General features: G+C 34.0%; 1 protein-coding gene across 2 annotated transcripts in view; it reads right to left on the reverse strand.

The window, feature by feature from the left end:
- The window catches only part of ZDHHC17 (zDHHC palmitoyltransferase 17), an 87772-nt gene that overhangs the window by 32845 nt on the left and 27302 nt on the right, over nt 1-27625 (reverse strand). For both annotated transcript variants that reach the window (XM_082740402.1, XM_082740401.1), the window contains exons 3-8: nt 21208-21330; nt 14407-14484; nt 13672-13816; nt 8725-8789; nt 7946-8108; nt 1088-1213 (exon numbers count right to left, since the gene is read on the reverse strand). In XM_082740402.1, the coding sequence (XP_082596528.1) occupies nt 1088-1213; nt 7946-8108; nt 8725-8789; nt 13672-13816; nt 14407-14484; nt 21208-21330 (700 nt within the window). The remainder of the gene's footprint in view (nt 1-1087; nt 1214-7945; nt 8109-8724; nt 8790-13671; nt 13817-14406; nt 14485-21207; nt 21331-27625) is intronic.

A 27625-nucleotide genomic window follows, 5' to 3' on the forward strand; every position in this document is an offset into this window, starting at 1 on the left:
CTATAAATAAATGAGACATGTTTTCACGTTTTCCTTTGTCCAAATCTTGTCATTTTGTCCTGATAACACACAGATAATTAACTTTAAATAAACAGTATTACCACTAGAACAAACTAAATAAAAAGGTACTGAAGGCGTAATGTCTTCAACTTGTGATTCCTGACAAATTAGCCAAATATCTTGTCAATTAATTTAGTATTATAAAGAAACTGTCAGCTGATTTTTACATTTTTAAAAGGAAAGAAACTTTTAAGGAATATAGGCCCCTCTTTGGGGGAAATATTCTTATTTTTAAAATCATATTATTATAATTAGGTAAATGAACCAACAGTCATACAGTTTAACCTTGAAGGTATATGGAAGATCTAACACAGGCTTTCCACAGAGAAGTGAAGAATATAAGTTTCTCTCACTCTAAAAAAGTTACAACATATCACAAAAGAATGGGCAGCTTGAATCAATTAGAGTTGTGAACAGTTTAAAAAGATTATGTATTTGGACTATAATTTTTCATAGTTTATTACCAATTAATAAATGCACTTAAACATGAAGGACTTACTATCTCTCCATTGCTTAACAAAGGACAGATGAATCAATTAACTAAAATTTATGTTAGCTTATAGATTTAAACAATTTTAATTGTTTAGATTAACAAATTTAAACAATTTTACATATAACCATCCTTCTTAATTATCAAATTACCAAGTAGGTAGAGCCCTGAAAAACTTTGCCGTCTGACTTTGTCCTGAGTAATTTAGTATTTTAAAAATCACACTGGTCGGGTACCTGGGTGGCTCAGTGGGTTAAAGCCTCTGCCTTCAGCTCAGGTCATGATCCCAGGGTCCTGGGATCGAGCCCCACAGCGGGCTCTCTGCTCAGCAGGGAGCCTGCTTACCCCTCCCCTCTCTCTCTGCCTGCCTCTCTGCCTCCTCGTGATCTCTGTCAAATAAATAAATAAAATCTTAAAAAAAAAAAATTACACTGGCCAATGGCAAAATTAAAAGCTAAAGCTGCTCAGCTAAGAAAGTATGCCTGTGAATTTTACTTAAAAAGATTATACGCTGAAAATCTTCAAACATGAATTTACCTTATCAGCTTTCAGCTTTCTAAGGAAGGATGGATTGTCATATCCTTTTGCTTGTCTCGCCTCTTGCAAATGGTTGATCATCCACACGTTTTTTCTCTGCTTTGCCAAATCAAGTGCTGATTCACCCTGATAAGCAGAAAAAATTCACATTAAAAGTAAAAAGTAAAATATTTTAGTTATTTTTAAAGTACTCCCATAAAAATAAATTGAACAATTAGTTCATTAACATTGTTTTAATATTAGGCAAAGTCAAATACTAAAAGAATCTAAATCATTACTTATTATTATGCTTTCCCATTCAAGGTACAATCAGTAAATGTATTTACTCGTCTTATTCTATAGATTCTATTTCTGGTTGCATTTTCACTTATATTAAAGTAAATCAAAAAGTGGGTATTTTACCACCTGCTGGATCAGAGGCTATCATTCAGTTTATTAGTTATTTTGTTTCTTTAAGGGTTTTATTAGTAACACTTACTACTACAAAACATCCAACTATCATACCAAATTGCCAGAAACCTCTCAGTTTAATTTCAGTAATGACGAAGGTCTGAAGACAACAGGGAAGAAAAAGAAAAGTCAACTTCTATTTCTACTATTGTTGTACTGGCATTCTGACCATCTTAAATTCATTCACCTATCCAGGAATTTCCAAAGAGAATGAGAACAGTAACAAAAAATAATGAAACTCAAGTTACGAACCTACAGCTCCCTTTAATCTCAAGAAGAATGCCAAAGAGTATATAAGTGAATAGAACTAAGTGCTTCATAGATAGAAATAAGACATAAGCGTCCCCAATTCTAGATTCATGCTTCTTTTTTACTTTATTAATTTAAAATCTTATTTCTCATTGTCTATTGTCAGACACCTACATTTCTATTCTATTTGATATTTTTCACTATTTACCGACTTCTTTAAATAGAAAAGCAAAATGAAAAATTTTGTGTGTCAAAATTTTGAGAATGTATGGATAAATATTCAAAATTAGTTAATAAAAAAGGAAAATATCGAAATTTTATTTTGAAAAACTAGATAAAAACAAAAAAAATAAGCCTTGCAGTGCCTTACTTATAGGGATGATTATCAAGTATAAAGTACTCTTTATATAAAGAAAAACACTAAAAAACAAAAAACAACAAAATAAGCACAGCCACCAATAGCAACAACTGTAACAACACACCAATAATGACAAAAAGCCCAACCAATCCTTTAGTAAAAGGTCAACAGTATTTAATAAGGAATGGGCTAATCTAGATGAGTCTTCCACAAATAGGGATATTTATGGTAAAATATCTCCTTGCCTACTCAAAACTTCTATCACCTAAGTTGTAAGAACCAGCTAATTAATCCAAACTATAAAGATTACCTGAATAAAAGCAATCCCTTGGGTAACAATTCCCAGAGGATATCCTGCTGTTGCCTCGGTCCAGCTGAGCATCCCTTCCACTAGAGGGCCATGTGACACCTAAGGATTGCCTAGATAAAAAGATGGAGGGAGCTTTAAGAAATCTTCCAACTACTACTCCTCTAGTCTTCTGACTGCTTTTGTGTAGTTCTTTTATTCGGCTGGTAAAATAAACAAGCAATTAATGTAAAGAATAATACTAAAGCTCAGGTTTTGAATTAAGTCTATATTTGATTACTCCATGTATCGGCCAAAATAGTAAATGAGAACAAGAGGAATAACAACAAGAATCATGGAGTATTTATAGACTATATAACTGGTATATAACTGGTAATAAAAGAACTTTTTCAAAGGTTTTGGTGAGATAAACATAATGGAAGGTGGAGGGTGGAAAATAACTTTTTGTCTGAGAGTGGATTTCATTATTAAAACTAAAGAAAATTCTTTCTTAGAGACCATCTAGGTCAGGTACTTAAGAGGTAAAGAAAACCATTTTTAGGAAAAAAGTTTCTTACCTCATTTCAAGAAACCATATAAGAGTCTTTTAATCTATTAACAAAGCTTTTACAGCCTGCACAAAGTAAAAATTATGTTGTTTGATAAGTTTTAGAAAGAAAAAACTGGAAATGCTTGTGCAGCCTTCAGAGATTAGCTGTTCTCCCAAAATTCATCTAAATTTATCCATATAACCAAAACATGTGGAGGGGGATACAACATTATTTTTTAAAAATTCACAAATGAGATGCTACCATAAAGAGGAATTACTGCATGGTTCATTAAAAAAATATATATTCTTAGTTTCCCAAGTCACTTTTCCTTCCCTTACTGTTATCCCTTAACAAGACTTGGATTTATTCCATGTAACTGTTATCTGGGGCCATGGTTCTTAAATTCTTCTGAGTCATAGTTGATGAAAGCCATTGGCCTTCTCCCCAAAAAGTACTGATAAAAGTAATTTTTTGTAACAATTTATGGGCCTACCCTCTAACCAAAATTCTCTGGTAGGTGCCAAATTAAGAATTTCTAATCTAAAGTATATGGTCATTCCTATGCCTTCTAAGAATCAAAGTAGCATTTTAAAGTAACCTTATTTTGGGAAAAAAAATCATTTATTTATATATTAGAAGAATGGAATTCCTTATTCAAATAACTAATTTACAAAGGTAAGTATCTAATATAAAGACAGATTTCTAAGAAACAAATTTAATCTTATTTAGCAAATAGCTACTTTAGAAGAAATAGGATCAACTAACTATAGTCGTTTAATTATAACTATAGCTGTATAACTATAATACAAAGTATAATTTTTCATATTCTTTAAAGAATTCAACTTTTACTCCTATTACAGCCATATCCAGATTTGCAGACTACATCTTTTTGGTTATAATTCATGATTATCAATTAGATTCTCTTTCTTAACACTTAAAATAAAAAATGGAAAAATAAACAGGTATAGATCAACTTTATTTGTCAAATTCCTGGACAAAGAATCTAGATTGTTTTTAGTTAATGAATTTTTCCCTTTTGAAATTCACAGCAATTTGTTTATTTAATTAGCCTGCCATTCCACATAGCTAAAAGGCACACTTCATATTACATATGACTAAAATAGAGCCAATTCCTATCACCCCCCCAAGAAAGTCTTCCTTCAGTCTTCAAAATCTCAATATATATCACAAGACATTTATTTAGTCATCAAGACTGCCTTTCGTCTTCATATCTAATCTACTCCAAACTATCATTTCCAAATCCACAAATCTATTAAAATTGCAGGCCAAACTAACATCAGCTGCCCGATTTATTAAAATGGCCGAACTGATCCTCAGTCATCCCCTCCATTTTCTTAATTCTTCAATGCATTCTCCATCAGCAACCAAAGTAGTCTTTTAAAAATACTTAAAACACAAAGATTATAAAGCCATCCTTCACAAATCGTTCCAACTCCTTTTCATGACTGAGAACATAATTAAAGTTCCTTATCATGGCCTTGCGTGATCTGGCATCTAGCTGAGTAACTTCACTCCTCTGCTCACTGCACTCAGCCCACGCTGTCATTTTCTGTACCACTAACAGCAAGCTTACCTTGCTGGCCTTGGGACTTGCATTTACAGGCTCCTCTACCTGGAAAGTTTTTTCCCACTTATCTTTGTATAACCAATCCCTTCTCATTCAGACAAGTCTCAAAGCAAATGTCATCTCCTCAGAGGTATTCACAAGTCACTCACAGCCCTCATCACTGCACATTTGCGTGTATGCATGCACATGTGTGTTTATATTACAATTACAATTAATTGCTCCTTAATATAACGTAAATTCTGAGAGAATACGAACTTCAGCTATTTTATACACCTTGACTCCCCAGCACTAATATTTGTTAAATGAATGAACGAATGGTCTCCATTGGAAGGTGGTGACTAATCTGCAGCATAATAGGAATGCCAGAGTCCACCAGAAAAAAGAGCTGATACTTATTTCATCTTTTAACTTCCACAAAAAGTACATTTTAAAACAAAAATCTACTTTTCCAACAGTGTGGATAGAAAGATTATTTTTACTCTGAAAGTATTAAATGTTCCCTGAGCAACTGAAGCAACTCCTTAGACTTAATTTCCTTTAAAAATAATGTCATTCCAAATAAGTCAGAGGAAAATAAACACCATATGATCTCACTTGTATGTGGAATCTAAAAAACAAAACAAACAAAACAAAACCAAGCTCACTAATACACAGAACAGACTCATGGTTGCCAGAAGCAGGGTTCAGGGGTGGGCGAAGGCAACTGAAACACACAAACTTCTAGTTTTAAAATAAGTCAAGTCCTGGGATGTATTTATAGCACAGTGCCCCTTCCTCTACTCACCTCCCCCCCAACCATGCTTGCTCGTGCACTCTCTCAGAAAAAAGAAGTTCCACGTGCACATTAATTTTATGACACTGTAACTCTGGAAGTATTCATATGAACCATACTAATCAAGGAAGTTACATTCGAGGAGCACCTGGGTGGCTCAGTTGGTTAAGCATCTGCCTTTGTCTCAGGTCATATTCCAGGGTCCTGGGATTGAGTCCCACATTAGGCTCCCCGCTCAGCAGGGAGTCTGCTTCTCCCTCTCCCCCATCCCTCCCCCTGCTCATGAGTGCTCTCCCTCTTTCTCAAATAAATAAATAAGTAAATAAATAAAAAGAAAGCTATATTGGAGCTTATCCTATCTTGGTACCAAATAATTCATGTACCCGAACCTGCAAAACATTAAAAATATAAGGCTCAAACCATATAAATCATCTCAAATCTCTCTCTTACCATTATCTTTCTGTTGAAATTCATTACAGATTTCTTCTGCTAAGTCTAATAAAAGTTTATGCAATAGTTAATGTGAAGTGCAAGGGTTCATTATTTATTTGAAAAGACATTAAATTTACGGGGCGCCTGGGTGGCTCAGTGGGTTAAGCTTCTGCCTTCAGATCATGATCTCAGGGACCTGGGATCGAGCCCCGCATCAGGCTATCTGCTCAACAGGGAGCCTGCTTCCCCCTCTCTCTCTGCATGCCTTTTGGCCTACTTGTGATCTCTCTGTCAAATAAATAAATAAATTTTTTTTTAAAAAGACAATAAATTTATAAACCACTTCAAATACTTAAAGATCACGATCCAAGTGAATTACCTAAATTCTATATGGACAGAAAAGATATTTTTAAGTGATCTAAAAATACACACTACTAGCTTCAAATTTCAGAGCTGTAGAGTCATGTTGTCACAATTTTTAGTATTCTTGTAATTTCAGTATATTGCTGTGGCTCTTGGCAGAGTCTATGGAGACTCAACATTTGCCATAATAAAACTGGTTCTATCTTTTCAATAATATTCATACTAAATATTTTGAAATACATTCCTGGGGCATGATCATTTTGAGAATGGCTGCCCAGTACTGAAGAGAAGGAAAATAATGCTCTAAAGCAATTCAGATATAAAACATAAGGTAATTTTTTCTTATGGGGATATTGATTAGCCTTAATCAAACTCATTTGTCTGATCCTTCAGCCCTTGCGATCAGCCTAATTTACTAATTACATTGTTATGAACTTTTCTGAGTTTCCTACTTAAAAACATTTGGAAAAGTAAAATTTTTTCTCTATAATTTCAGAAGTGGCAGAGAGGTTTACTAGCAGAGTTATGAATACTAGCTTAGAGATAAAATTCACGACTACAAAAATCTTCATTCAATCTGTCAACAAATATTTAGAGTGCCCCTCATGTGTCAGGTACTATGGAAATAGACTTTCCTCTTTTCGTATTTTACTAGTAGATATTAAGCCACTCTGATCACTTTGAGTAGAGACAAAACGACTCGAAATTTTAAAAAGAAAGAAAATACATGGCTTTCTCAATTTTTTATAGTTTCCAACAAGATATTTAATATTTACTTTTAACTAAATATTTTTAATTAAACTCATTTTTAAAAATTGGTTAAAATTTTAAGTACATTAGGCTCCATATAGCTAGTCTAAAATATATTATTTTAGTAGTTCAAACTAGAGTAATCAAATACAGAAAGAATTATACACTGGAAGATAAGTAGATGCCCTGATCCAGCAGGAGATAACCTACTTTTTGATTGCCATTTCAGATTATTAAGTGGCTCAAATCTCTTTCAAATTTAATTAGCACATATCCCTTAAAAATTTAAGAAACATGACTCAGAAAATACTATGGTTTATAAGCCAAAATTAAAGAACATTTGTCAAAGGGTACAAAGTTATTTATGAATTTACATTACTGAAAGATGATGTTTGAAAGTTTAAAGTCATTTCACAGAAAGATTTGCTCAAAGATATGGTGGATCCTGAAGCTTTAAACATGAGAATGGTTAACCAAAATTAAAACTACCGAAAGAATTTTCTTCCAAGTACTCATAAAATGTCTACAAATTTCTAAATGTTCAGAGTATAAATGTTAATTGTGTTTTGTTCTTAGATAATTTTGTATACTTTTCCTGGATTAATCCAAAATATGGGGTATGTGAGGACTCTCCTATAAACATCATAAAAGTGTCTATCAAATTTAAAGGTCTTGACCTTTAAAATAAGATGAAAACAAATCAAAGAATTGCATAATGTGGTTTACCTACAAACTTGTGATTCTCCATACTGATCTTAAAGAAACCAGAGAACAATTCCCTTTAGCTATGAAGATATGGATTATAAAAACAAATTTTCAGAAGTCAGTAAGAATTCACTAACGAAAAAGGCCATCAAAATCTGAAAATTACTTCAACACTAAAAGACAAAAGTAAATAAACCAGTCTTTCCAAAGAAATTCTTGCATGGAAGCATAGGGTTAACCTTAAATAAGAGGTTTCTTCCATCTTTGACAGTCTGTGAAAAAATCTATTTTTTACTGAGAAATTAAGATCTTAATAACATCTCACATAGCATAATCAATACAGAATATTTTTACCTTGATGTTCTGGGCATCAACATTAGCCCCAGCCTCCAGAAGAAGACTAATGACTGTGGTATTCCCTGCTAGTACTGCCCAATGCAAAGCAGTGTTTTTGTGATACTTGTCACCAAGGTTAACTGAAACATTGAATGTTAAAAGCAATCTAGTTGGATCCACACTGAAAAGGAAAAAAAAAAAAACAACAACAACAACCCTAATTTCAATTATAGAAATCATTACAGATACTAAACTGATCGTGGTTGTATTTGCATTCCATCTTGGAACACTTCTATTCTAACCTATACTCAACCTTATAATAGGTACTGAGAGAATATTCTAATATGAAGTATTAAGTATGTGCAACACCATGAGAGGGCATACTTGGTCCTGACAATTTCTAATTTTGATTAGGGAGTAAGGTCATTAATATTTATATAATTAAACAAGTAAATGTTTAAATTTAAATCTGGATTGCTACAAAAATGTTTTCTGGCAACTTACTAATTAATAATATTAAACCTGCCAGTATACAAATAACATGAAAAAACTAATTTTAAAGATAAAATAACATCTTTCCTTCTTAAAAACTGCTAAAAGAGGAATAAATTAAGAATACTACAATTACCAAGATCAAGGTAAGCACAGAGACTCAAACATCAAAAAGGTAATTTATTATATTTCATAGTAAGAATTTTAAATATTAACAAATAGAACATTAACTACTTTTTCTCATCATTTATTTTACATTTTAATATGCTGAAAATGATATGAATAAATATTTTATGACTACATACCTATGTGTTCTATAAGCTGCCCACATTAAAGGTGTCATTCCATTCTGATCCATCATATCTACATCCTGATAGAATAAAAAGAAAAAAGTCAGACGGTAAAAATTTCTAAGTTCCTACCAAATTTACTCAGAAAAATCTAACTTACATATCACAGGAGAAGCCAATAACACTCCTCAATCAAGGCTGATTAATGAAAATTTTAACTTTTTTTCAAATAAAACTATTTATTGTCACTAAATATTTTAATTAATAGGCATATATTTAACTGACTATAAATATGTATTTAATTAACATATATTTACAGACTTCCTTTTTCAGATGGTTTAATCACCCTTTCAATGTTTTACATTTAAAGATCTTGACCTACTCTTCACCTTTCATCCACAGAGTATAAGTTAAATGATTTAAGTCTGTGAAAAATTGATTAAACTAATTCATGATAAGAGGGAATAATGAGACCCTGTTTATTTCTAGGCATTTCAAAACAAAAAATAAAGACTTATCTTTTCAATAAACTCAAAGTCTGTTTGCCTTTTATTGTTATGCACGTACATTTTTAGAGTCAAATAATTCTGAAAAATTGGTGGTAGTAAAGCAATTCTCTGCCTTACTCCCCACTATTTTCACCTCTTTTAGCCCTTAACATCTTAAATAAGATGCTTGAATTGCTACTTTTTGATTTTTCAGTTTTAGACATTATCTTCTGAGAGTTCAGTATGCAAAAAGAGAATTCCGCTCTTTACTCTTCCTGGCTCATCACAAATATGCACCTCTCTATTCTTTCAAGAGATCTATTATATTTTTGGTTATAAAAATGTTTGATATTTACATTATTATAAATGTATATGAATACTACTCCCAGCAAAATCGTGTAGTAAACTATGATTATTTTTCTTCTCCTATCCAATTTTTTGCTTTCATATGGTACTTCCCCCCAACCCCACTTTTGTTTTGTTTTTTAATAAATTACAATTAAAACTACCATCTATTCAACCAAAATTCTTCCCTAGTTATCTAAATCTCCTTCCAAGACATCCTGATGCATCTGGGATTCTATCAGTTTCACTTCCCTAAAACTCTCTCTCCTGACTCCAACCTGGACTATATATTATGCTATATGCCTGAGACATCTGTCTCATTAACTAGAACAGGTTCTCTGACAATTAAACTTATATTAACTTATATTAAATTCATCTTTGTATTCTCAGTGCCCAGCAGAGTAAATGATCAAAAACCATTTGCTAAGTGAAAAAACATGTTTATCTACCTATTTGTTTGGGAAGGGCATAGGGTTTAGAATAAAGCAGACATGGTTTTGAATTCTTAGGTGCACCACTTAATAGCTATAAGACTAGCAAAATTACTTTAATTCTCTATGCTTCAGCTTCCTCATCTAAAAATGCAAATATAAATAATGGCTTCATAAGACCCCTGTGATGATTAAATGGAATAATGTGTGTAAAGCACCTAGTCTATAGCCTAGAAGATAAGAGACATTCAATAGACAGTAAGTTTCCTCTTCTTCCCTTCCCCATTGCCCATTCCTGGATTATATAAAGGCAGCAGTTCTAATCCAAATTGTGTTATCTAATACACCAGCCAGTGCAGAGAGGACAGAGCTATAGTGAGTATGCTGCACCACACTCTATACCTCTATACAGCAGTTGTCTGTGAGCCACAATTATTGATGGGAATATGTCTCAAATGTGAACATTAACCAAGGGTACTAAAGCAGAAAAAATGCTGAGAACCAGTACATTAGACAAACTAGAACACACATCATTAGTCTTAGTCCCTCATCAAGAATACTATAATCAAAAGTTACACTTATCCATTATAAATACATTTACGGATTTACATTAACTGTGGTTGGGAGGATCTTATGTAACCTATTTCCAATATACACATTAAATAAAAATCTTTAAGAAAATCTGAAAAATGACAAGCTTCCTAGTTTTTTATATGAGTCAAGTACTGTAACTTATTTTATTTCCTTTAGGGTCCTAATTTCAAGAGAGCGCAACTAAATGTGATGTAACAAACACGTTAAGTTCTTGTTTTAGTTTCTTCCTCCTTCTTAGTTGTCTTTTCATATCCTTCTTAAAAAGTGACAGCATTAAAAAATATCAGTAAGTGAAATTAAAAATGTAAAATAATGCCATATCTCTAGAATACTAAAAGAAAAATGAAATTCAACCTTTTCTTTCTTTGGGTCGGGGTTTAAAACTTGGTACTTCTTTTCCAAGTTCAGCCTGGACGTATGGGTATTCTCTATTAGGAAGAATTAACAAGCCCAGATCAAAAGCTTATGGGGATTCCATGATCAACAGGGCTCCATAACTTAGCATTTTCCCTTTTCTCCTGAAAATCATCCAAAAGAATTGGTAGTGAGCACTAAATATATTTTAACAGTATAACTAAAATGAAACAAATGTGAAGAACAGAATGACAAACTAAATGGAAATATTATATGCCCTAAGAATATAAAACTGATACAAATAACAAAAAATGGAGAAAATGGAAAAAGGTTGAAAAGAAAGTGCAAGTACCTAATCTGTAATAGCTATGAGTCAAAGAATATTATTTAAAGCTGAAAAATCAAGTAATAGAAACATGGTTATAGCTATCAGAAGAAAGTTAACACTAAAAAAACAGTATTATATATAACTAAAGTCAGTGGAAGGGAAGAGAAAAAAAATAAAAATATACTAATTTTATTATTACTTATAATTGGGAACTAATCAGAACTAATAAAATTTAAGCAAATATCTGATTGAAGTAAGACAGAAAGAGAACTGTGTAACCTTCTAAGGAAAGGATTTACCAAGCAGAAGATAAGATCAAGCACAAAGGCCTAAAGACAGCAGCATATTAGAGCTGTTCAAGGAAGACTGGTGTGTCAAAGCAGAGTACAGGGGAGATGACAAAAGATAGGCCTGGGAGGTATCTCAGACAAGACCACAAGTGGTTCTGTTGTCCTTCTCTAGGGAAGGACTTTGGACTCCATTCAAAGTATGATGTGATGAACACTAGAGTTTGCTTTTATAATTAGTGTACACATGGAAAAAATTTTGGAAAAATATATACTAAATTGTTAAGAGTGATCTCAGTGGGGGAAGCAGTAAGAGAAGAGGTGGAGTTTCATTTTCTAAGTCATATTCTCTTATGTTTGAGTACTTTACAGCATGTTATTTCTGTAGCAACAAAAACAAAAACAAAAACAAACTTACTTATGAAAAAGAAAACAAACTGCCAGACTTTTATTATCATGCATTTATTATTGAAGAGGTGCTGTGACAAATAGAAATCCCTGTCCCTTGAGAATTTTATAGCCAACATCCTCTACCAGAGTTAAAAAGGTTATTACTGAAACATCCAAACCTCAGAATCAAAAAGCTAACAAAAAGACAAAAACCGAAAGAAAAAGTGAACGTGTTATTATAAATTTATACCCGCAAAATAAAAGGCCACTAATGACAATACATGCTGTAATCATGTATTACAGCACCATCTACTGTTCCAAACCCCAGTCTAGAAGAAACTTGGGAGAACAAATGTAATCTGCGGCAGCTGGTATCCAAACATGGCCCTCAACAAACCTCACTTGATAGTATACCCGTATGTTCCCACAATGAACGTGAACTGGCCCTGTTACTTGCTTTAACTGACAGAATGGAACAGAAATGTTGCCGTGCCAGTTCAAGACATAAGACTTTAAAAAGGCAGAGAGCTTCTGCTTTTGTTCTTTGGGGAGCTCCCACCACGTAAGGAGTCTAGTTTCCTGTTAGAAAGACTACGTCCAGGAGTACCATGGAGAAGGAACTCTGAGACTACATGGAGAAAAAGAGAGGACTTGCTATCTCAGCACTCCAACTGAACCCAGCCTTTTAGCCATTCATATTAAGGCATAAAGTATGTTAGTGAGCCATCCTCCATTCCAGTCAAGACCCAAATGCCCGTATTCCACAGCCATCATAACAAGGTAAAGAACCACCCAGCCAAGCCCAGTCAACCCGAGGTAATAAATGGCTGGTATTATTCTAAAGCCATTGGATTTTGGGGGTAGTCTGTAAACACCATATTAGATAATAACCTCCTCTTCCAGCAGTTAGCCAGCCTATGCCTCTTACACTATAATGCACAATGCACAACTATCATTGTGAGTGACTGCCAACAATAAATACTTTGAGTATTCATAAAATCAATACTATTCAAATTCTAAATCTGCATAAAATTTAAAATAAATGTTAATAGCAACGAATTAAAATCATTTGTCTTACTCTTATGATGAGATCCTTAGCTACAAAGCTAATGTTTAAGTATAACCAGAGAAAACACATGAAAGAATAACTGAATGACATTAATTTCAACAAAATACATTTATTACAAAAACATGGTATATATAGACTGGTACCTGTTTAATGTGACTACAGTCGGTACATATTCACGAAAAATCAGGAAGAACCACTTAAATCATGAGAAGTTTCCTGACATGTAAGAAGTAGCATTATATTATGAGCAGAAACATAGAAACTGATCCTAAAGAATTCATCCCCCACTCGGAGAAGTAACTTAACAGAGAAAATAACCAGTAAAATGTTCAAAAAAGTATAAATAAATTCAGAGTATATATTCAAAAGATGTAAGTAAGTAAAGGAAAAAATAGATACCTAAATTTTCTTACTTTCTGGGATTCAACTCTCATCATTCTCAGAAATAAATGAATCTTAATGGATCATTATCTGCTTCTTGATTATCTTTCTTATTTTTAACTCAACTATATTTATTACCTCAATATCAAACTAACTATATTATTTATTCTCTTTATCCACCAGAAAGAACTATTTAAATATCACCAGGTTGTTACACTTGTAACACCAATGATATTAGGCGTTTAAACCATGAAGAACATCGGATTAAAATCCACACCATTGTGATTTTTTTTACCTGTCCTTTTGCTATGAGATAAGCAACAATTGAGGTATGTCCAAACTGAGCAGCCAGATGAATACAGCTACATCCTTCTCCATCAATTAATGAAGGATCTGCACCATATTTCATTAGTTGCACAACCATAGATAGATGGCCTTGTCTAAAACATAAAAGAATAAACACTTAAATATATAAGATTATTTCAAACAGGATCTCCTGGAAAGATCTTTCTTAAATAGGGGAATGGTGGAAAAGATATACAATTTTTTCAAAGTTTCTTAAGATATGTATATGTTAAGACATGCTTAGTATTTTACAGTTCTTAAGTCTCAACCAAAAAAGTCTTTTAAATTTTATGCAGATACTTATAACTTCTTTAAATATGTAATAAATAGTTACTATAGTCTATTAATCCTATTCAAATATAATCTTAGTTGTCCCGTGAACTGGGGAACTTCTTTAACTGTAAATATATAGAGGCTGCATAAGTATTATTTACAAATCTAAAGTTTAACTCAATCATAAACTAACAGGATTAATATGAGCATGGTGAATTCCTAAAGACACTTCAGGACAATAACTTTGCTGCCAATGCAGGTAACACTGTACAGCAATATATTAGTACACTGTTGATATTAACTGTTAATTCTCTCATTCATTTTAGCATATCATTAAAAAAAGAACAGTTGTTTAGTTATAGACTAATAAGGGAACAAAAGAAAAAAAAAAATCCAGAAGCAAATTTAAAACCTTGTGGCCCAGTGCAACGGAGTGGAATTTAGGTCTCCTCCAAGTTGATCCACAATAGCACCTTTCGAAATATAGTATCTATAAGACAAAATTTTAAATAATTTAGACAACTTTCATTTTCAATTTTAAGAAATTAAGTAAAAAATAAAGAAAAAATGTTTTCCATTGTAGACCTCATGGTAGTTTATGTCTTTGATGACAATCTTTTGTGATATTTAAAAAATATATTTAGTAGAATTTTATATCAAACACATCACTCTTCTAGAAGTAAAAGGAAAGTAATTATTTTTTTAAAGTTACAAAAAAGAAGAGCATTGCCAAGTAACAATCATATAAAAAAGAAGGCAGTCAGAGAACCACCAAGACTTGGATCAGAGAGCAGCAGCAGAGAGAAAGTTGTAGAATAGGCCACTGAGTCTACCACAGGGAGAAGCTCAGCTTTATGAGCTTTATTTTCCTCACAAAATTACTATAGTTTGAATCAAGCAATATATGTATAAGAATTTTATAAATTTTAAGTATAACACAGAAGTTATTTACAATGCCTTGTTATACCTTTAAAGCTGTCTTGCTTTAAAAAGAACCACCTCATTGCTTAATCTATTAATGTTATAACATATTGATTTCCTCTGAATAAACAGGACCTAACTGGTTATCACAATGTTTACTTTGGATTGATCAATGAATGAATCTTGAATAAAAATGATTTCAAGCCTTTGATGTCAAATGCTTGATGGTGAATATTACTGAGATATTTAAACTTTTCTAAGTGATTACTGTTTTAGATCACTAATGCATTCACTTTTAATGTACAATTTTAAACATTTAATATACTTACATGCTTGATTCAGAAATTTACTGCTTTATGTATTTATTACATTGGCGTTTTTAAAGCATTATGTAATGAAGGGCCAAACTCCACTCTATAAACTCCTGTAAAATAGTTTAAAGTAATGTAACAAAGTATTTCCAGACTAAAATATTTCCAGTTCAAAATATCAGAGACATTAGTCTGAACACATTTAACTATTCCTAAATTCTTTCTTAAGGAACTTGGTGGGCATCATATAATAGTTGAAAATGGTTCTTTGAGCCCAAAGAGAAGTACAGCTCGGCCAAAGAACAGCTTTGATTAAGAGCTACGTTTTTTTTTTTTTTAAGACTTTTATTTATTTATTTGACAGGTAGAGATCACAAGTAGGCAGAGAGGCAGGCAGAGAGAGAAGAGGAAGCAGGCTCCCCGTTGAGCAGAGAGCCTGATGCGGGGCTCGATCCCAGGACCCTGAGACCATGACCTGAGCAGAAGGCAGAGGCTTTAATCTACTGGGCCACCCAGGTGTCCCGAGTTGGGATTTTTTTAAGGCAATTTTATTACCTTATGTTTATTATATGTTTATTAGTAAACATATTTGTTCCTGAGTTATTTTTACTCATATTTCAAATCTTTGCTAGGGCTACGGTAATGAATGATTTCTAGACTGATTCTAAAATACAATCCCCACACAACACAAACATACAGATAGGAGAATTTTTTTTTCTGCAAACTAAAGAACTTCTATCACCTTTTCATTGTAAACTACTGGAAGAGAATTACTAACTTTTTATAATATGTTACTCTATAAAGAGTAGACCCTAGTTCAAAACTACACAACTCTGAAATGATCCTGTTATTCTTATTTTTAAACTCAAGTCTCCTGGCATACTACAAGGTTAGCAAGGAATGTTGCTGTAGGTACTAACTAACTATCCCTAGGTTTTGAGACCAGATCATCAATGAACAAGAGTTATCACAAGTATTTGAAAGATGTAAAGTTAACAGTTAAAACTCAAATGATTCCAGAGGGGGATACCAATGAGAAGAAAACCAATATATGTTATAAAACCCCAGAAAGACTAAGGGATTAAAGGTAGTTGTTACCTCTGTAGAATGCAATAAAGAAGCTAGAATATAAACAGAAACACGGATTGAAAGTTTATAAAAATTGCTGAAAAACCTGTTGTTTTGTAACTTATATTCTCACTGAAAGGTCAATATTTAGCATCACAAATAGGCATTTTAGTGCACTGTAACAATCAAGAAGCTGACGGTGCTTGACAAGTACTTCTTTGTGCATTGTAATATTCAATTTTAAAATATAACTACTCAAAATTTTAATATTATTATAATAACTCAAACTCTTCAAGTTCAGATTCATTCCTATGTCCCTAAGCTTCATTATATGATGATGATGATGTCTGGCCTCAGGCTCACACTGATTTTAACACTCAACCATCTGGCATTTGCTGAAAAGTGTATTCAGTGCACCTTTACCAGAGAAATTTGAAACTCATGGAATTAAATCAGAGAACCATATGAAACCCTACACTAAAATTATAGTAATTCATTGAAAGTTCACACTCTAAACAACTACAACCCCCGGCTCCTCTCCTTGTTCAGGTCAGGTGGCAGACAGATAACAACTCCTTCTCAAAAAGAGATGGAACATAACTGTTAGAAGAGACACTTTTCATTGGATCTCTCACGTTCCCATGTCTTGCTAGGTGTATGAGTAGAATGCAAGGCCCTGACCATTTTTTACACAGGTCATTTCTTTTGAATTGTGTTTGTATCAAGCAACCTTGAGAGATGAAGCAATGTCTCCTTCTGGACCAAAGAGCAAGTTTGCTCTTATTATAAAAGCACTGAATTCCCCAAGAATCAATACAAACCCACTGTGTGTGCTGTATCCATCTGGATGACCTCAAGCCACTCTCATAGGACCTAGGAGTATGAGAGCCCTATGCAAATATGATGTTCATACTATTTGCTGTGTTATGGATACGCTGTAACTTTTAAGTGGGGGTATAATTCCAAACTCAGGAGTAAAAAGTAATCTTGCGGCTATGAATACCAGTTGTGATTAAAAATTGCCTTTACTCACCATGTTTGTTTTAAAAAAGTAACTTGCTAGATCATGCATTGTGAAAAATTAAGTTTACCTACCTGAAGATATAATATGCTCAGACACCAATTATTAACCCACTCTATAATTACTGACTTTATTCTATAACCTCATTAATGCACAAGTGGCTTGGGACATTTGTTAAGGCAGGCAGCATCAAGTCTTTCTGTATTTCTCACTTCAGACTTTCTTGTTTATTTTTAACCACAAAGACAAATGTCAATTTTTTAACCAACAGAATCTCAATAGTAATACATGAATTAAGAAAATAGGGGTGCCTGGGTGGCTCAGTGGGTTAAAGCCTCTGCCTTTGGCTCAGGTCATGATCCCAGGTTCCTGGGATTGAGCCCTGCATCAGGCTCTCTGCTTGGCGGTAAGCCTGCTTCCCCCTTTCTCTCTGCCTGCCTCTCTGCCTATGATCTCTGTCTGCCAAATAAATAAATAAAATCTTTTTAAGAAAGAAAGAAAGAGAGAGAGAGAGAGAGAGAGAAAATAATACGGTAATGCTTCAAATTCCGAGAAAACTACTTTTTTAAAATATTTATTTATTTATTTATTTATTTGACAGACAGAGAGAGAGAAAGGGAGAGATACCACAAGTAGGCAGATATATATCTGATATAGATAGATAGATATGTATATAGATCTATATAGATATATATATAGATATATCTATATAGATCTATATAGATCTATATATCTGGGAAATCCCTTTGCTCCAGTGTTGGTCTCAGTTTTCTGGATCTGAGGTTTTTGTCTCTGTTGGGTTGCTATCTGGTTTTAGTAGAGTACAATTTCTGATAGCTTTCTGAGAGCTTTATGTTACAACATAAAGAAAGTTTTAAAAATGAAGTAACTGTTACTTCAGGCAGAAATCAAAATTCGAAAAGGAAAGAACAGATAATCAAAGAACACTTCCAGGCTTAACACTGAGAATTTACATACAACAACTTAAACTTTGCATGGTAATTTAACTAAAACCATAGTAGCAGATAGGAGAATTATTACTGGTGAGGAGATCCTCAACATCTAGATATCCCAAAATAGAAAGTCAAAATATAGTAAGTGATAAATCAAGAAATAACAGCATAAAAGCTGGCAATATTTATTAAAATTCAAAACTCATCTTTCTAACTTTCTTATTCCTATAAATTTTACAGATATATATGAACACAGCAAAATGATATGTGACCTAGATATCAAGTACAGCACTGGTTGTTAATGGTAAAAACACCAAAATCAATCTAAATGTCCATCAACAAGAAAACCATTAAATAAATTAAACTCATATAATTGAACATTATATAACTGTTTAAAAAGAATGATGCAGCTCTTACTTGTACTGATAATGAGAAACTTGAAGGTAGATATACATATCTATCTATCTATATAGATCTATATAGATATCTATATAGATAGATAGATATGTATATGTATATCTATAGATATATAGATATATAGATCTATATAGATAGATAGATATGTATATCTACCTTCTGCTTTTCTTCAGAAGCAGAAAAAATGCTTGCTGTCATTTTTTTCTAGTAATGTAGCAACATAAATATATAAAATAAAGAGTAAATACTGAAAGAAATAGTTTAAGCGCTAAAAAAAAAAAAAAAGGTTATTTCTGGGCTACAGGATGTGGCAGAGACTGCCATTTTCCACTGTAAGCTTTTAAGTACTATTTGAGTTTTCAAAATGCTTATATACTATTTTTTAATTAAAATAATACTAACTGAAAAACAAACAGAGGTTTAAAAGGTTAGATCATTTGAATCAATCATCCCATTAAAGAAAATTAAAAACATCAATGAAATCCAAGAAACATTTCCTAAAAAGTAAAACCTAAGAAAATTAAGAGCATTAACCAGGCCAAGATTCAGGAGAGGGTTAAAATGTGGAGAAGTCAAAAACTGCTTGGGCACCCTCTGCCCTAGAAATAATTTGCTGATACGAAAGAGTTGGCCAAGAAGCAAGTTAAACAGGCAAAAGCAACAAACAAAGGTTGGGACCCCAAAAGGTTACACTGTAGCAGTAATTATGAACCAGAAGTAAACCTAGCTCTAGCTTGGTCTTCAGCCACCTGAAGAATCCAGAAAATCTAAAGCCTTGAAATTAAATTAAAGGTGGATCTTGCAGAAACAAAAGGAAATCTCATTTTAGGTCTCAAATTACTTGACAATTAATTTTCAAGCACAATGTCCAGTACATATTTAAAGATAATCAGGCACAGGAAGGAACAACATTAACAGATACAGACTATCTTCTCAGATACAATTATTAAATAACTATATTTACTATATTCAAGTATACAAGACAAGATTAAAAATTTCAGCCACAGATGATTTAAGTAATACAGGTTTGAAAAAGGTAAATGGTAAAAATTCTAGAACTGGAAAATAAAATTAGGAACACACTCAATAGATTTAAGAGCAGATAATACATAGAGAATAAACGAACTAGAAGGTAAGTCAGAAGTTTCCAGAATGAAGCACAATGAAGGATAGTATACATAGAAGAGAAGAGACAGAGTATGTAGTGAAAAGGTCAAAGAGACATTTAACTGGAGTTCCAGAAGGAAAGCAAAAAAAGAATAAGGTAGAAGCAACAGCTGAAGAAATAATAGTTGGTATTTTTCCAGTACTGATAAAAACATCAATCCAAAGAATCAAGAATTCCTTGCAATCTCATTCAGGATAAATAAAAAGAAATACACATCTACTTATATCAACATGAAACTGCAGAAAACCAGAAACAAAGAGAAAAATCTTAAAAGCAGACAGGGGGGAAAAAAAAGCCTTCAAAAGCACAATATTTAGACTAATTTCTCAATAGTAATAGAAGCCAGAAAACAGAGGAATGTTATTTTCCATTAGTAAAACACAAAAATAAAACAAAAACTGCCAACCAAGATTTCTATACCCTGTGAAAATTTCTTTCACAAGTGAAGATTAAATAAAAACATTTTCTGACAAACAAAAACAGAATTAGACATCAGGAAACCCTTACTTAAGGCAGAGGGAAGGTTACACATACAAGAATAAAAAAGGAACAAATAAAATGGACTATGCTTTCTGGAAGAAAGTGATTCAGAGTTCAATACTTTAGTTATTACTTGCTTAACCTTCTTTTAGTATTCAAAAGGGAAAATTCTTTTCACTGGCCTTAATATCCCAGTTGTCTCTAGACCCTGTATGCTGTACCTAAGTGCACATCTGCAACTATTTATTTCAGATTCATATCTTCATCTGAAGAACTTATGTCCAAATTGTCAGAGACTCCTAAACTAGATTTAATAACACTTCCTATCATCCTAACTTTTGCTTTCTAACTACCTTTTATTAATACTAAGCAAGCAGATTAGCAGTAAGTAACAAAAATCATTTACACTTAGTATGTATTCATCACTTATGCTGGCATGAATAGTTAAAACAGACTATTATGACCTATTATCTTTGTAACCCCTCTTTTCTTTTGTAGCTTTTCCCCCACAGATTCCCATTTAGAAGCTGAGCTGCAAATTACACTGCTGAAATCCTGATTCCAAATTTTATTAGCTGCATGTCATTGGTTATATAATTTATGCTTCAGTTTCCACATGAGGAGAACAATTAATATTAGTGTTCACACAGGGTTATCTCAAGAATTAAAATTAAAGGAAAGATACATGAAAAAGCACTCAGCACAGTACCTTGTACAAATAAGCATTCAATCTATGTTAAAAACAATCTTCAGGGGAAAAAAGGTACACAGAATCTCTATTTTTAAAGCAATGAATTTTAGAAATTATTAATTTTTATAATTATCTCTAATAATTTTATAAAAAATAATATTTTAAAATACAGAATACACATACTTGACTAAATCTATTCTGTTATTGATGGCAGCCCAATGGAGGAGTGTAACATTTTCTTTGTCTGGTTGCCGTACATCATAACCTGCTTCCACCAATTCTCGGCAGCGTTCATATATTCCATATCTGGGGAAAAAAGAAAATATGAGACTGTTACTATTTGATAAAATATTTAAAGCTGAAAGTAACATTTCAAGAAGAAAATAATGCTCCATTATGATACCTGGAATTTCTTTTTTTTTTTTTTTAAGATTTTTATTTATTTGTCAGAGAGAGAGAGCACAAGCAGCCAGAGCAGCAGGCAGAGGGAGCAGTAGGCTTCCCACTGAGCAAGGAGCCCAAAGCTGGATCATTACTTGAGCCAAAGGCAGTGCTTAACTGACTGAGACACACAGGCATCCTGATACCTGGATATTAAAATGGACTTCTCAAAGTAAAATATTACTTTAAAAATATCAATATTCCAAGGTACGTGGGTGGCTCAGTCAGTTAAGCATCTGCCTTCCGCTCAGGTCATGATCCCAGGATCCTGGAAACGAGTCCCACAACGGGTTCACTGCTCAGTGGGGAGCCTGCTTCTCCCTCCCCCTTGCCTTTCCACTCATGCCTTTTACTTACTCTATCTCAAGTAAATAAATAAAATCTTTTAAAAAAACAATATTCCAACAGCTTTTACTAATCCAGTTAGTAAAATTTTTACATATAAAATTTTACATATAAGAATGCTGTATCTCGGGGCGCCTGGGTGACTCAGTGGGTTAAAGCCTCTGCCTTCGGCTCAGGTCATGATCCCAGGGTCCTGGGATGGAGCCCCGCATCCAGCTCTCTGCTCAGCAGGGAGCCTGCTTCCTCCTCTCTCTCTTCCTACCTCTCAGCCTACTTGTAATCTCTGCCTGTCAAATAAATAAAATCTTAAAAAAAAAAAAAAAAGAATGCTGTATCTCATCAGTTGGAAGGGAAAATACCAGAAATAATATATCTAGCAATTGCTTATTTTTACTAATACCACCACTTATTCCAAAATACTCTTAAGGCTGCCTATAAAAATAAATACAACTGGGGCGCCTGGGTGGCTCAGTCAGTTAAGTGGCTGCCTTCAGCTCAGGTCATGATCCCAGAGACCTGGGATCCAGCCCCACATCAGACTTCCTGCTCAGCGGAGAGCCTGCTTCTCCCTCTCTCTCTCTCTGCCTACTGCTCTGCCTACGTGTCCTCTCTATCTCTCTGTCAAATAAATAAATAAAATCTTAAAAAATAAAAAAAATACAATTATGTTAAAATATTAAATCACAAAAAAACAGTAACAAAGAGCTTATGATTTTAAAAACAAAAAGAAAAAAGGGTGTTCCCAAGCCTCAGGATTCTCTATTTATATTTCCAAGGGCAAATGAAAAAGGATGTGTGGGGATGGGAGGCAGGGTGGGTAGGTAAAGAGTTTTGTGAGTTCAAGCCAATGAGGCAGAAGAGACAGTGTACTAGGAGAGTTTTATTTGTTGAAGAAGAAAGGCATTTATGGAGAGCCTGATCCTTTCTTCCCTTTCAGCTTTTGATCACTGTGTGGCAACATAAAGTTTTTAAGCTCTTTATTATGGAAACAGTATACTATCGACCATAGCTGATAGTATGCGACTATAGTTGTTTTTTTAAGATTTTATTTATTATTTGACAGCGACCTAGTAAGAAAGGGATCACAAGCAGGGGGAGTGGGAGAGGGAGAAGCAGGCTTCCTGCTGAGCAGGGAGCCCGATGTGGGGCTCAGTTCCAGGACCTTGGGATCATGACCTGAGCCGAAGGCAGGCGCTTAATGACTGAGCCACCCAGGTGCTCCTCGATCATACAGTCATAAAATGGGTACAGTCTGTTCCCCTTCAAGGCAAAGGGGTATTTTAAACAGAGTGAGAAAGTAACTACTTTTACTTCAGAAAAAGATTTGCTATAAAGAGAATATTTTGGGGGCGCCTAGGTGGCTCAGTTGGTTAAGCAATTTCCTTCAGCTCAGGTGATGATCCCGGAGTCCTGGGATGGAGTCCCACGTCAGGCTCCTAGCTCCATGAGAAGTCTGCTTCTCCCTCTAACCTTCTCCCCTCTCATGCTCTCTCTCAATAAATAAATAAATAAATAAATAAATAAAATCTTTAAAAAAAGTATTTTTTAAAGCTGTATGTTGGGAAATGTCTGCATCACTATATAATACAGTTTCTGAAAAATCTAAATATATCACCTATAAAGACCTCATGTGACTGCACTAAAATATTGTGAAACAATCTTGTTAACACCTGCAAACTCATTATTATAAAAATGCCAAAACCTGAATAGTTTTCAAGAATTGGCATTAAAAAATGGATATTTACAAGGTAAAATTCAGTAAAATATTTGTCTAGTGAGTAATACTGGAAAAGTAATTACTGTGATTTAGTAAATGCATCACATTCTGTAATTCTTCCATTAGGTAATTATGTATTTTTGTGAGGCTATCTTTTTTCCAGCCCAAAAAAGAAAAAAAAAAAAAAATAATTAAAGTAACCAAGTAAAAAAAAAAATTTAGGATCAGATTTCTATATCATTATAATATGATATGTTAAACCAGCTAAAATAATAATGAAAAGCATATTTAATTATACTACTCTCACTATAAATAAGATTTATAAAAGACATAAAAAACCTCAATAAATATATATATACCAATTTCCCCCAGACTGATCTACAAATTCAATGAAATTCTAATTAAAACCACAAATAAATATCTCATTAACTTCTCAAGTAGAACCTAAAATTCATTTGTGAGAGTAAAAGGCCAAAAATAGCTAAGACAACCGTGAAGATTAAGAAACGATTAAAACAATGTGGTCCTGGGATGTGTGGGTGGCTCAGTCGTCAGGGTCCTGGGATCCAACCCTGCATCTGGCTCCCTGCTCAGCGGAAAACCCACTTCTCCCTCTCCCACTCCCTCCTGTTTATGTTCCCTCTGTCACTGTGTCTCCCTCTGTCGAATAAATAAAACAAACCTTTCAAAAAATAAGTAAATAAAAATAAAACAATGTGGTACTATACAAGATGAAACAAATAAAAAAGAGCATTTAGAAATGAACCAGAGTGACATCAGCCATCAGGGTAGAATAAGACATCCATCGTTTTGTCCGCCTTCTAACAACAGTAATTTGGCATCTAGTAATGGACAAAAGAGCCTCTGTGGGAGTTTTGGGGTCCAGTACTGCAGTCTATGGGAGCTGAGAAGTCTTACCCACCCATATTATAGGGTAACAGGCATACAGACTTCAATGCAAGCTTCAGCCCAGCCATGGACCCTGCAGGGGCCCATGAACTGGCTCCAGCTCTTCTTGATAGTGGTCTGGGAACCCAGAACAACACTGTCTCAGAGAACCGCTCAAAAACGAGAGAACCGTTATAGAAGTCCAGGTTTCCAGAGGAAAAGTTCCACCACATTACTGCAGAAAAGAAATATGAGTTTTGACACACTGGAGAGGAGTACTAGATGGTGAGCTCATGGTGGAGGGTGGGGATGAGAAAGGGCTAGGAGAGCAGCAAGACAGGATTCTGGAGAACATTAAAGGGACACAGATCCCATTAATTTCCTTGTAGACTCCATCAAAATACATAAAGAACTTTAACAATCAAATACAAAAAGACTTTTTATTTTTCAGGAAAGAAGACATGTTTTTTCAGGAAGAAACCCAAATGACCAATAAACATGGGAAATATATTCAACACCATTTGTAATCAGAGAAAGGTCAATAAAAACAGAAAACCATTTCACAACCATTAAACTGAAAACAATTACTAGTGTGACAAAACTAGGAGTTAAGCAATAAGTAGTCAAAGATCTCACTTCCTGTACAGCCATTTTGGAAATCAATTTGGCAATATTTGGTAAAGTTGAAAGAATATACTGAAAAGGCCAGAAATTCCACCTGGGTTGTCTACCTTAGAAGAACTCTTGCTTATGTACACAGGAAAACAGGAAAAAGAATACTCGTTGATGCAATGTTTGCAATGAAAAAGTACTGTAGAAACAATTTTAAGTGTCCCTCACTCAATAAGGCATGATAGAATAATACAAAGCAGTTGAACAATAAACTAGGTCCTTATTTATCAACACTGATAAATCACGAAGCTATACAGTTTTATTTTAAAAAAAAAAAAAAAGCTCAACACCGATATACGGAGTAGAATTTATATAAATTTTAGGCACATATTACAATGGCATATTTTGTTTGTAGATGTTTGTAGAAATAAATGTATAGGAATGTTCACGAGAATGATTCACAGCAGTTTCAAGAGAGGTTTCCTTGCGGGGAAGGACGAGACCACACTGAGCAACCTGCAGCAAATACAGCAAAATGTTAGTAGCATCTGCTTAATTTGACAGTTATATTCTTCTCTGTATTTTACTGTAGAATTGAAATGTTACATTCAAATAAGTGTTTTTAAATGTAGAAATTAAAGACAGCATAGATACTTTTCAAGAAATAGAAGAGTATGAGAAATATAAATAAAAGTGGTTATTTTTTCCTAAGACAAAAGATACTGGAGTCTACCTGTTGATGGAAAGGATGCATTTGGGTGAGACAGATTAATCACAAACGAGAGAAAGGAGGTATCAAAAGGAGCAGTCTCAAAAGGACAGATGAATGTAATGCAGTGTAATTTGTTTGCTAAATCCAGGTGACACAATGTGCTCTGATTTTTGACTATACATAACATTCAAGAAAGGAAGAGTGCCAGTGAAGTAAGGACCTGCAAAAGTTTGTCTTTCCACAAAAGTTATGAAGAAACTGGCAGAAAGTGTCAAAATCAACTTTTTGAGAACTCTTGGAATTAAGAAAAGGCTGCCAGCAATCCAAGGAGCATTCAATTGAAAAAAACAGCTGAATTTCAGTAAGAACAAAGAACTCTGTGGTACTTTAACAGATCATAGTACCAGCCTTTCTGCTCCCCAAGCAGCCTTGAAAAAAATGTATTCCTGGTACTAGTGTCATCAGCTAGAGCCTAACACCTAACCTTTCACTGTCCACCTAGCTTGAACTCACTGACCCTGGTCCCACATTCCTCCTTAAGCTCTCTTTCCAGCTATCTCAATTCAGGCATATAGAAACTCAGGGCAGTGATAGCAACTGCTCTGACAAGACCTCCAACTGGTCCAGACCACCTAGTCCAGTTCGATTCTAACCCCTGAATTGCACCTGTACAGATGGACTATGGAGTAACCTCTAGAATAATCGATAATTACCTTTATTCATTATAATATTATAATCTCTGTCTAAGGAGGAACACAAGCCTCATTTACATAACATACAACAAAAAGACATGTTTCCTTTTTCTTAAGACAAGTGTGCAACTTTATGCCCACCTCTACATCCAATGAAAAGAATCCTTTTTTAAAATATTCATCAGAGGGACGCCTGGGTGGCTCAGTTGGTTGAGCCGCTGCCTTCGGCTCGGGTCATGATCCCAGGGTTTTGGGATCGAGTCCGCATTGGGCTCCTTGCTCAGTGGGGAGCCCGCTTCTGCCTCTGCCTGCCGCTCTGCCTGCTTGTGTTCTCTCTCTCTCTCTGACGAATAAATAAATAAATAAATAATCTGAATAAGTAAATAAATAAATAAATAAATAAATAAAATATTCATCATAACCCTAAATAAAAGGAACCCAAGCACACTTGCTCAGGGAATCACAGCTTTGCAAGTTATTCCCTGTGATCTCCTCACTTGCGGCAAATAATGTTTACCTGTGTGACAACTCCACCTGGTATATCTGTGACTCACCAAGGAGTGAACTCACAGTGGTTCAGTTACACTAACAACTAGTAACCAGAGTGAGCAGAAAAGGGATGGAGTTCTCTCAAAGCCTCATTCCAAAAGAGAAGTCATTATCTGACCTGCCTGGTGCTTCCCAGATAGGTAAGAGTTCACCAGAAAGGCTCATTTATTAAACCTTAAACTCTTTTAAAAGCTTCATCCTGGGGGCTGTTTGTCAAATGTTTTAGCATCACAGCTGCTTTAGAGGATGGATGACAGTTGGGTCCAACAATACACAAATCAAAAAGCTTAAAGGCACAAGCTGAGGAATAAGATACCCATAGGGGCTTTGAAAAGCTCAGACATATCCCTGGGAATCTAGAAGGGCATATGTAAGTATTAAAGTTGTGTGCACATGTTCAAGAAAGATCGAGGAAGGCCCTAAGTTCTCACATCTAATTGACCTTGAGGTTCTGGGCAATCAAAAAGCGAACGCTAAGGCTCTAGTATGCTGCCTGGCAGAGTGCTGAGTGTCCATACACATACACACACACACACACACACACACACACAGAGCTCCTCAACAAAGATCAGACTTAACTGGTTCTAGGGATTTAAGAAGTTTCTGTCCAATCAATTACTGACCACTAACTGAGCAAAGGCTTCA

The sequence above is a fragment of the Mustela nivalis genome, assembly GCF_964662115.1.
Source record: "Mustela nivalis genome assembly, chromosome: 7".
NCBI classification, from domain to species: domain Eukaryota; kingdom Metazoa; phylum Chordata; class Mammalia; order Carnivora; family Mustelidae; genus Mustela; species Mustela nivalis.